Below are 10,346 nucleotides of genomic sequence, written 5' to 3' on the forward strand. Positions count from 1 at the left end.
TTTCATAAATTTTTTTTTTTTAATTTGTTTTAATGTCGCATGGTTCCAATTCCACGGTAAAACTCTCGATAATCGATGTCATTCATCACGCAAATATAAACCATAAATTGAATGACACATCAATTACGGATGTAACTGAATCTAAAGGAGAAGCACCTGAAAAATATGTGTACGTACATACGTACACCATAAAATGAAAATGAGAGAAGTCGACATAGAGAAGCACTCTGGATTATACCAAACGGATTGAACATCAATATTCCTATCAACCTTTCTTCGACAATGATTGGCAGAATACAAAACTGGCTTCATAGGCAAATTGCACCAAAAAAAAAAATTCTCTTTTAAGCCTTTCAGTAGGCAGCTCAATTACATAGGCATTTACAGCAGTTCGAAAAACAAATTCACATTTGGGGGCCAATAATGGTATTGCAGTGGGCTCAACACCACCTGCTCGAATTTAAGCTAAATACCTAAACAAGTTGGCGTTATCCTTGTCTCTTTCCAGATAGTCGCGGGTGATCAAGTCCTCCATCCTCTTCTTGATCGCCTTAATATCCGGCTGCAAACCAACACATCCAAGCTCATCAACTAAACTTGTATAAAATCATCCAACCAAATGCAAACTCTCATCCAAAAGAGACAAAAATCTTTGCATAATTTACCCTTCTGTTGCATTTTATATAATAAACTGCATGTCTTACTACCTTAAACATTCGGCTTAACTGCTCCACACACTCTGACACCAGTTGTTGATGGCCAAGGACTTTCCGGCTCTTCATTATACGCACAATTGCAGCATCAATTGCATAGCGCCGGTCCTTGTCAACATCTTCAACAACCTTCCTCCGTTCATCCACGGGGGGAAGAGGGATCTACAATACAAGAATTTTATGAATTCATCATTTGAGTCTATTGGTATTAGCCCAAACAAACTTCAGTATATTATTGTCATTATATGACAATAAAAAGGAAAAGAGATAAAAGAAATGGTCAACAATGTAAACACAACAGTTAACCTTAATCCTCCTCATTCGGTCTGTGAACTTCGAATTGAACTCAAAGTAATCAGATTGAGAAACAGTTTTCGAGCTAGGCTCCTTAATAAGGATTTTATACTTGGCGCAGGACAGAGAGTGGAGCAATCTAACCAAGTCATCATGGCACAAGTTCAATTGAGCCATGATCTCGGAATAACTTAATCTATCTGCAGAATTAAAAAGCAGCAAAACAGCAGCCTACAATGCAACAAAGGAAGAAATTAGGTGTTTATGAAAAGAGCATTTTCAGGCATAATATGTCATCTATACAGCAGAGTCCCTGACCCCTTTTTTGTTGTAATAAAAAGAGTTAAATTCATTACCTGGTATGTAGACACAATTAACTCAATAGTTTTCTGCTCAAACTTGCCATTGATATGACAAGTGCCCAAGGAATATATCCATGAAAGCTTCCTGTGTTTTGTTTTTGTTTCATAAAATCCTTTGAACACTTCAACACACTTAACCTGACAAAATTCAATTCCATAATATTTAAACATTAGATAACACTTAACAGTAACTTCAAGATTATACAAGAGTCTAATATTTTCACCATTAGAAAATATAAGTTATTACCATTTCAGTTGGAAGGTTTATATCAAAGGACTTGTAACTCGGCCAGAACCCAGTAGTAAGAACAGTGACTGTCAGATCAATTCCAGGATGTGCAGCTGGATTATTGCTAAGGTAATCTTCAAAGTTATTCTGGTTCTCCCTTGCCAGTGTCAAATCTGTTACCTGTAAGAAGAAAGATTCCGAAACCGGCAATAAGTGATTCATTTTATTTTGCAGTGAAAAGCAGCTTTAGTTTTCCATAAATGTGAAATGAGTAGCTAAAAATATTTCTTTTTATGAAATTTTTTTTAAATGAGATGCAGGAGAGAAATAGTAGTTTTAATGAGAATACTACTAATTTTATATTAATAAATTAATAAGTAAAATTTTAAAATAAAATAAAATATTAACTTATTTTTTATACTTTTATATTTATGATAAATTGTTAAAACAATATTTATTTAGATTTAAATAATTATAATAATTAAAATTTTGTTATTATTTATTTATTTTTAACATTTTATCATTTTTTTATTAATTTTATAAAATATTAATTAAATATATTAGAATAGTGCATAGTAAAAGAAGAAAGATTCAGAGTGAAACAACAATCAGTAACACCTTTTACAAGTGTGTATCAAATAAAAATCCCGACTCACCATCCCTTCCATCTTTGATGTGAACTGTGCTCCACATTGCTGTTTCAACTTAGTAAGAATACTCCTTTCATGATCATCATTAGCGCTCCGATCAAATAATAGCCGTCGAGCAAGCTTTTTCCTGCCCAACGGTCAGAAAACATGGACATTAATTTTGGAAAGAAAAAAAATTCCTATATAAATAATATACACAGAAAAGACAAAGAAATAACTTCAAAATAGTCTACCTATAGAATTCAGCGAAAAGGTCTTTGTCGCTTATATATGCAAGCAACTTAACTACCTGCAGCAATCAGCATGGGAATCACAAAATATCTCAAAAATAATGAATCAACTTCAATATTGGAAAATAAGTGCTTTATTACACTACCTTCTCTAGCGTTTCTTCAATGGCTTCATCACTCAATTTCTCACTTCCACCCTTCTTAAGTATATTGTCACAGAATGTTGCCAGTAGCTCTGCACTTGAACTGCCAGCGACAGTCTTGTTGCAAAATATCTCAAAAGCCTCTTTCAGGGCCTATGGGATATCCAAAAAGAAGAAGTTAAGCAACAGATAACAAAATGAGATATTTATAAACAGACACAAAGTACTGTCAATATAATACCTTATGGAACAATGTGTGGTTTAGGAAACAATCAGTGACATAAGCCATATACTTGTCGTGCAGCTCAATTATATTTCTGATAAGAACCTGAAGACCAAAAAACTCTTGTCAGTTTTAGCCTATTTCATCAATCTCAAGAACATCTAAACAGAGGCCAAGACATCTACCTGTTCCTGCACACCACTCGCATTTGTGGGCTGTGAAACGGACAATAGTCAGAACATAGTACTAAAAAACTAAGAGAAAGAATTTATCTCCAAATTCTGCTTTGCATCTAGTGTGCATAATAATGGGAAATAGCTACTCAAACTTTCCCTCCTCAATTGGTTAAAGTGTATAAAGGCAAATCATTTCTCACTAAAGCTAAGACGACACACAATTAGGCCAAAAGGCAGGAAAAGATTCAGTGTCATTGCAGAAATATAGAACTATACTGCTACCAACAGAGAAAGAGTTCTTTCCATTAAAAAAAAGATGGAATTACAATAATAACTAAGCAATTCATACTAATGTTTCTTGTTTGCTATCAGAAAGCAGAATCAATTTTCATCCGAGCCATTTGTTGTAAGTGGCTTGTTTGTTCAGTTCTATGGCTAATAACTAGAGACAACATAAAAGAATCCAAAGAAGGATCCAGGAGACCTTGTTTTGAGTTGACTTGAAATATATGAAAACCTTACAGAAAACTACCAAACATGACCACTAGTACATGGGAACAGGAAAAGTGAATCAAAGGTACACATAAAAAATGAAGACCCTTTGATTTATACCAACATTTCACATGTCACTTGGTAAATTTATTCTGCTGATCTGCCACAGCAGCAAACCTAAAGACATGCCAGCATGTTACTTTATCACCCATTCTATAACGCCTATGCTTTTATCATAAGGGATATATTGAAGCACTTTCTTACTAATGATGTTCTCTCTCTAAGTCATAAAGGCACAAGTATGTGACCCAAATGCATAATATAAATCATGCTAAGAAAGAACTAGCCATTCCCAAAGAAATGTAACCTTAGCATACAAACATAATTAGAAAAAGGACAGGCGTCAACTCAAGCACACACTGTATCAAAGCACAAGCCAAACACCAAACCTGGTTAGTAGCAGCATCTTCAGCTTGTTGAACAAGTGCGGCACCCTCAGCAGTAATATGCTGCAATGAGAAAACCTAACAGTCAGTACTGCAAAATAATATCATCAAACAGATATTCCATTTTGATAGCATGTTGAACATAAAAAGTCGATTCACCTGTTTGAAGATAGTAGCAACTGGTTCCAAGCCTTTGATAATTTTATAGTAAAGCCGGTACATCCTAGAAAGATCATCCACCTAACAATATAAAAACCAAAGTAAAATAATTATATTAGAAATGAGACATATGCTTCATAGCAAAGTAAAGATTAGCAAATTTTACTACAAAAAAACACATAACAGATACCTTGTCATCTTTAAGCAATGAACGGCACCCAGAATGCTCCTTTTCTAGTAGCTGAGTTGCATAGACCACCAGCAATTCATGTTGCACTTTCTACATGAAGATCAAAAATAGATATATATAAAGTTCCTAAAATCCATATTCATGAAACAGAAAATAATCTACTGAAAAAATTATAGCCGTAATAAATTACATATATATATATATATATATATTCCAGGCAGTATATCCAGCAAAAATTCAAGCAATACTTGATCCTGTCAGACGGAGAAGAGGTCCAATAAACTCCAGAATCACGTGAAGAGGAAAAAGATTTGAATATGAGAGTAACTAACCTCGACTAACTTTGGTTCACTACTTGAGTGCAGGTAATGTGCGACCCTCTCCCTTTCCTTCTTCAAGCACTCCTCAGACTAAAATTTCATCAGATTAGTCAGTGTTAGAACCATGTCCGCTAATCAACATGCAAATGACTTCATGTAAAGAAAGACTTGCTTTTAGTAGATAATCGGGGCAAGAATCCTCCAGAATCCAGTTTGATGCCTTCCGCGAATAGTAAGCACCACTATCTTGAAGCATGTGCCCTTCAAAATCTTCTTCATATCTATCCATTTGTCCCATCCCTATCTCAACAAATATACCCAAAACGTTCTTCAGTAATGCTCTATCTATCTGCTCCCCTTCGCGTTCTTTATCAATCTGATAAAATCAATTGTTTAGCATATCTTTAAACATAAAGACAAAAGCCAGATGCCATAATAGAAGAAACTTACAAGGGTGATAACAGCATCTCTGACTTTACAATGTATCTCTTGATAAACCTAAAATATGAGGAAAGTATAATCAATTAAAAAGTACATTATGTATCTCCTGATAAACCTAAAATATGAGGAAACCATAATCTATTAAAAAGTACATTATCCAAGCTACAAGTACATTAACAAAATTTAGCCACCATAAGAATCAACCCTAAAACAAGTGCCAATTTTGGAGGTTCAGTTGAGATAAGAAAACAGCATATGGAGACTTAAAACAAACCAGGTCACGGAAGCAAGTCAGCCCAACTTCGTTTAGCGCCGGAAGTGACCTTCTAGCAATGAAGTAGCGGTCAAGATAATGGAAGAAGCGTGACAGCCACCTAACCATTACTTTATGATTTGACCATCTTTTGACCAGCTCCCTCAGCATAAATTCATCGTGCTTCTCTTTTAAAGAAGGCAACACCTATAAAACATAATAAGATAAAGAAAATGACGTGAAACAAAAAAAAAGAAATAAATTGGAACATTTATAGATGGCCAAAGAAATTTAAGAAAAATTCGTTATCCAACATTCAATACAGTAAGTAGAGTTCTAATCCATGACAAATCATAAGGAATTACATAAAACACAGAGATTAACATGATAGTTGTAGTTATCCAGCAACAAGATATCATGCGTGATACTGAAAACCAGCAAAACAAAAACATGCAGATGATGTTTTTTCAGCATAACAGGACTCTTATATTTTAAGAAGACTACTAAGAGGGTGTTCGGATAAAAGTACTTATTATTGTACTGCAGTCTAATTAAACAAATAATGAAAAGAATCACAACTGAATTATGAATATTCAAGCTAGAGATAAAGTTTACCTTTCACCAGTGAAAGAATCACAACTGAAATATGAATATTCAAGCTAGAGATAAAGTTTACCTTTCACCAGTGAACACCTGATTATTATGGATAGATTATAAGTTCTTATACAAATGCTAGCCACCAACGTATGAAATAAGCCGTCATAAGATTATTTGAAGATTCATGTCATTTATGAGACAATTCATTTTTTTTTAACTCCGTACAAGCTTAAGGTCTCTGAACATGATAACTAAAGCAACATAATGGTACCCAATTTAAAATTTGACCAAACTTGTCAAAAGAAAAAAATAGAAATAGAAACCCAAAAAGAAATAACACAAATGAATAAATAAAAATATCTGCACTTGAAATTCTTTTGGTCCATGGCAAACCTGACAATGCGATATTAAATACAAAAAATAAGTATATTTTTGTCTTCAGAAGGTAACCTGAGAGGTAGTTTACATATTCTTTAATTAACAAAATCTGTAAACATTTACGTGGACCGATAGGCAGAGATAGGCACATCTAAATATAAAGTCATTATAGAAGTAGATAGTTTACATATTCTTTAATTAACAAATCTGTAAACATTTACATGGACCGATAGGCAGAGATAGGCACATCTAAATATAAAGTCATTATAGAAGTTTTTGTTTTCTTTTTCTTTTTTTTTTTTTTTTTAGAAAGCATCAAAAGGCAATTTTTAATATCATAAAAGGCAATTTTTTCTCACCGTTGCATTAATATATTCTTCAAATGCCTCTCTGTACTTGTCATAAAGCTGCTGTGAGTAATCATGTGGGGGCTTCTGGGTGCACATATTGTAAATCGTCCTGCAAATAAATAAATCTTAATATCATAAAAGGACCAAGAATTCCTTCATATAACTAGAAAATGAATTAAACAGCATGCTTGAGTAAATCAAACAAATGAAAGAAGCAATACGTATAAAGCATCATGTATTCTTCTGAGCTAAATGGTGGCTCCGGTAACCCTTCAAGAATCATCTTCAGCTTTGTGATCCCCTTTTGCATATATTCCCATCCTTGGTCCAAGTCAATAGTCTTGCGTTCCATCCTAGCTGCAAAAATATTTCAGTCACCCATGAACTAATTCCCGTGACGACATGAACAAAAACAGTCATAGCCTCACATAAAATTATCAGAAATAAAAAATAATCATCGGCACTTGATTTTTACAAGTACTAAGAGCGCATCCAAAGAACAAAATCATTGATTCAAATGATATTTTCTAATCATTGGCACAGTAAGCTATCAACTAATCCAGTGAGATAACCCAATTACAATGTATATGAAAAGCCAAAAAAATGTGCCTACTAAGTACTCAAAAGAAGTTGAGGTTTGATGGAAAATAAGCTTTAAGGGTGGGATGTCTGACAGAAAGCAAGCAAAAGAAGTTGGTCTTTCTCATCCCTTTCACTGATTCTGAGTCTCATAGAAGGAAGGGACTAAGAGCTTTTGAGGGCATTTGCTCTCCTTTTGATAGAACTAGATACCTTTAGTTCCAGAACCATATATTTTAATTAAAGGTTATTCTCTCCTTCATGGATAAATCTAGGTGACCTCATAGATATCTTGTATTACCCTGCTGTGTCACCTTTGCGCTGGAGCAGCAACTTGTTGCACCCTAGTGAATGAATTCATCTTCTCTCATAAAAATTCTGGAATATTGTAACAAGGATAATATCTTTCAAAACCCAATATTTATATGTTATGCCTCATATCATAGTTGCATGTGCATTTATATGCATCACTATTTTGATGCACAAAATTGCAAGCACCTCACATATTAGAGAAGGGATCAAGGATGGCTGAGAATTAGGCGGATCTTGAGTGACAAAGCAAAGAGGATGGTGCATAGAGCTGAAGGACACAAATCCATAAAGTAGGGGTAAAAGGCCCAGCAATTAACAAAAAACCAAACAAACATGTAACAATAATTTTGTTGACATAAAAAGAAAATAACTATCAGTAGATATATACGAAGCGATTGATTGCAGAATAAGCTGTGGACTAACAATTAATACATCCCAAAGTATCTATTTGGTCTCAAATTGATCCCAGATCAAGTGGGACCATGCAACCAACACTTGCAATAAATTACGTGTTAACAGTATCATTCTGGACTACAACTAATTCCTGATTAGGTAGTATATAAGCCCTGTGCCAAAACATGAGGATTTGTGCCGATACATCTCTGATCAAGTATTGGGATTCTGTCAAACCCTAAATAGACACGAGAAAAAGAAAGTGCTGACTAAAAATAGTTGGGAGGAATAAAAGTAGTTCTCTTGGTACGAATTTTTCTTTTGAATGATGTAATAGCCATTATAGTAGTATGGTAAAATGATAGGCAGTGATGACAGATGTTTTTTTTAAATAAAAAAAAGTAAAAAGTATCATTGATAATCGGCATCAAGGGGGATATCGTGACAGCTGTTACCGGACCCAACAAACTGTTCTATCTTACCAGACATTCTTATAAATACATACGACAACGATTGAATGATTATAAATGAAATATCCTATAATAATCTAAATATCCTCTTGTATTTTCTCCTTATTTTCTCTCTGCATTATCTTCCTAATTTTTTCTTCCCTCTCTCTCTCTCTCCCCCCCTTACAACATGTTGCAATGAACCATACACCATCGAGGAAGGCTAATTAGATGAGCACTGTCAACTGCTCAATATGGCCCATAAGAGAGTCTGGTAGTACTGGACTTTCCTCAATCCAATTCTGAACCTTGAGGACAATATTTGTGTGAAGAAAGGACAGATTTCAAAACCTAAAAAGAAGTGAAAGACGGAACAAAACGCTCAGCGGTTAGAAACAGTTAGGAGGAATAGAAGTAGCCCTTTTGGTAGGATTTTTTCTTTTTAATGATGTAATAGCCGTTATACTAGTGCATTACAATGACAAACTAAGATAAAAGTTGTTACTGCACCCAATGAACTGCACTGCTGTACCACATATTCCTATAAATACCTAAAGCAATGATTGAATCATTATGAATGAAATCTTCTTACCCCAACTGCTTGGAATTGACGCTATAAGTTGAAACGTGGCAATAACTGAAAAATACTACCCACCAAATTCCACCCAAAATAGCCCCTATTAAATCTTAGTTGAACTTGCAAAGAATAAATTCATATATTATTCTGTGACTAAAATAGATATGAATAGGAAAAGAAAGTCAATGGTATTTGGTTTAGTTGTTGTAAAGAAAAAATATATGAAAATTTATAAATTGTAACCAGTTAGTTATTTGACCAGCTAATCATCTATCAAAGATATAATATTTGGATGCAATACCAGCACAGTATCCAAACTACCTATACACAACAGTGCCACATTCAGATCCTACCATTATAGAACTCTGAACAAAATGAAAGAAAACGAGAAAAAGATGACAAAAACCCTAAAATTGATTCCTAGTATAGAAAATAATCAACAGAAGGGGAAAACATAACTGCAATTAGCATAAAATTCATAGATTCCTTCCTCTCGAATGCTCTCAGGTCACTCTCCTTCCAAGCACTCACATAACGAGATTTTTTTTTTGGACACGCAGGATAGTATTATTGATGATATAAAAGCTATACATCACAGTCCCTCAAAAAAAAGTTGCCCGATCAAATTCTGCCAGAAGAGAAACCCCATCAAAGATTTAAGTCAAAACCACACATAAGGCATTCAAATATATACTAGCATACTCAGTGCACGCATGTGCAAATTTTGAAACAGTTATTCGTAAATGTGCAACATCTATACCAGATACGAACAGAAAAAAGAAAGCCAAGAAACCTTAATTAAAATGATATATATTACGGGGAAAAAAAAAAAGATATGCAAAATGCCTAAACGATAACCTTTCACTTAATTGACCAGCCAAGCATAAATCAATGACCTAAAATTCGGATACAATACCAGCAAAGCATCTGCGACGTCGATTCAAGACAATGTCACATGTCTTGCCAGATTAAAATGCTGAATTAAATGAAAAAAGCAAAGCAAGCAACAAAAGAAATATGAAAACCCTAAAAAACCGATTCCTGCTGCAGAAAAACGATCAAGAAAAAAGGAAACGAAAACAAAAGAACATCAATGCATCATTCAAAGACGTAATCAGAACAACTTGAAATCGAAAATCGACGACACTCAAGCCCTAATAGCAGAGTCGCGATAAAGAAGAGATTACCTACGGAGAAAAAGTGCTCCGATTCGGAGCTGTAGGTAGATGGAGAGTGCCTTTGTTCGACGAGGAATCGGCGAGGCCTTGAATCGAGCAGGGATTTATAGCGGTGAAGTAAGGGGGCGAAGACAGAGACGAAATGCGAGTCCGCTTACAAAGGAGCGGATTTTCTGAACAGAGAGTAGATTCTGTTGAACATAATGAGCAGG

The 10,346-nt window shown here is 34.4% G+C and overlaps 1 protein-coding gene across 3 annotated transcripts; it reads right to left on the bottom strand.

The window, feature by feature from the left end:
• Positions 1-215: 215 nt before the first annotated feature.
• Positions 216-10,346, bottom strand: CUL2 (cullin 2). 3 transcript variants are annotated; one of them, XM_088219575.1, is made up of 21 exons: positions 10,144-10,346; positions 9,416-9,584; positions 6,868-7,003; positions 6,656-6,755; positions 5,343-5,528; positions 5,078-5,125; positions 4,800-5,003; positions 4,640-4,717; positions 4,308-4,397; positions 4,118-4,198; positions 3,962-4,021; positions 3,030-3,059; positions 2,863-2,949; positions 2,625-2,774; positions 2,482-2,537; positions 2,255-2,375; positions 1,617-1,778; positions 1,364-1,507; positions 1,020-1,238; positions 708-875; positions 216-562 (listed from the first exon to the last, which is right to left on the bottom strand). In XM_088219575.1, exons 3-21 carry the CDS (start codon positions 6,996-6,998, stop codon positions 461-463), a joined length of 2,217 nt encoding a protein of 738 aa, XP_088075701.1. In that variant the 5' UTR covers positions 6,999-7,003; positions 9,416-9,584; positions 10,144-10,346; the 3' UTR covers positions 216-460. The 3 variants fall into 3 exon arrangements, with proteins under 3 accessions (XP_088075701.1, XP_088075700.1, XP_088075699.1); XM_088219574.1 differs by lacking the exon at positions 9,416-9,584 and having other exon boundaries at positions 10,148-10,346; XM_088219573.1 differs by lacking the exon at positions 9,416-9,584.

The sequence above is a fragment of the Carica papaya genome, chromosome 5 (genome assembly GCF_054855325.1).
Source record: "Carica papaya isolate Zhongbai chromosome 5, ASM5485532v1, whole genome shotgun sequence".
In the NCBI taxonomy this organism is placed as follows: Eukaryota; Viridiplantae; Streptophyta; class Magnoliopsida; order Brassicales; family Caricaceae; genus Carica; species Carica papaya.

Coding starts and splice junctions, on each gene's coding strand:
- CUL2 (XM_088219574.1), bottom strand. CDS start 6,998: ATGGAACGCAAGACTATTGACTTGGACCAAGGATGGGAATATATGCAA. Junction 3,060..3,961: donor AAGATGCTGCTACTAACCAG/GTTTGGTGTTTG, acceptor TCCGTTTCACAG/CCCACAAATGCGAGTGGTGT. Junction 2,775..2,862: donor ACCACACATTGTTCCATAAG/GTATTATATTGA, acceptor GATATCCCATAG/GCCCTGAAAGAGGCTTTTGA.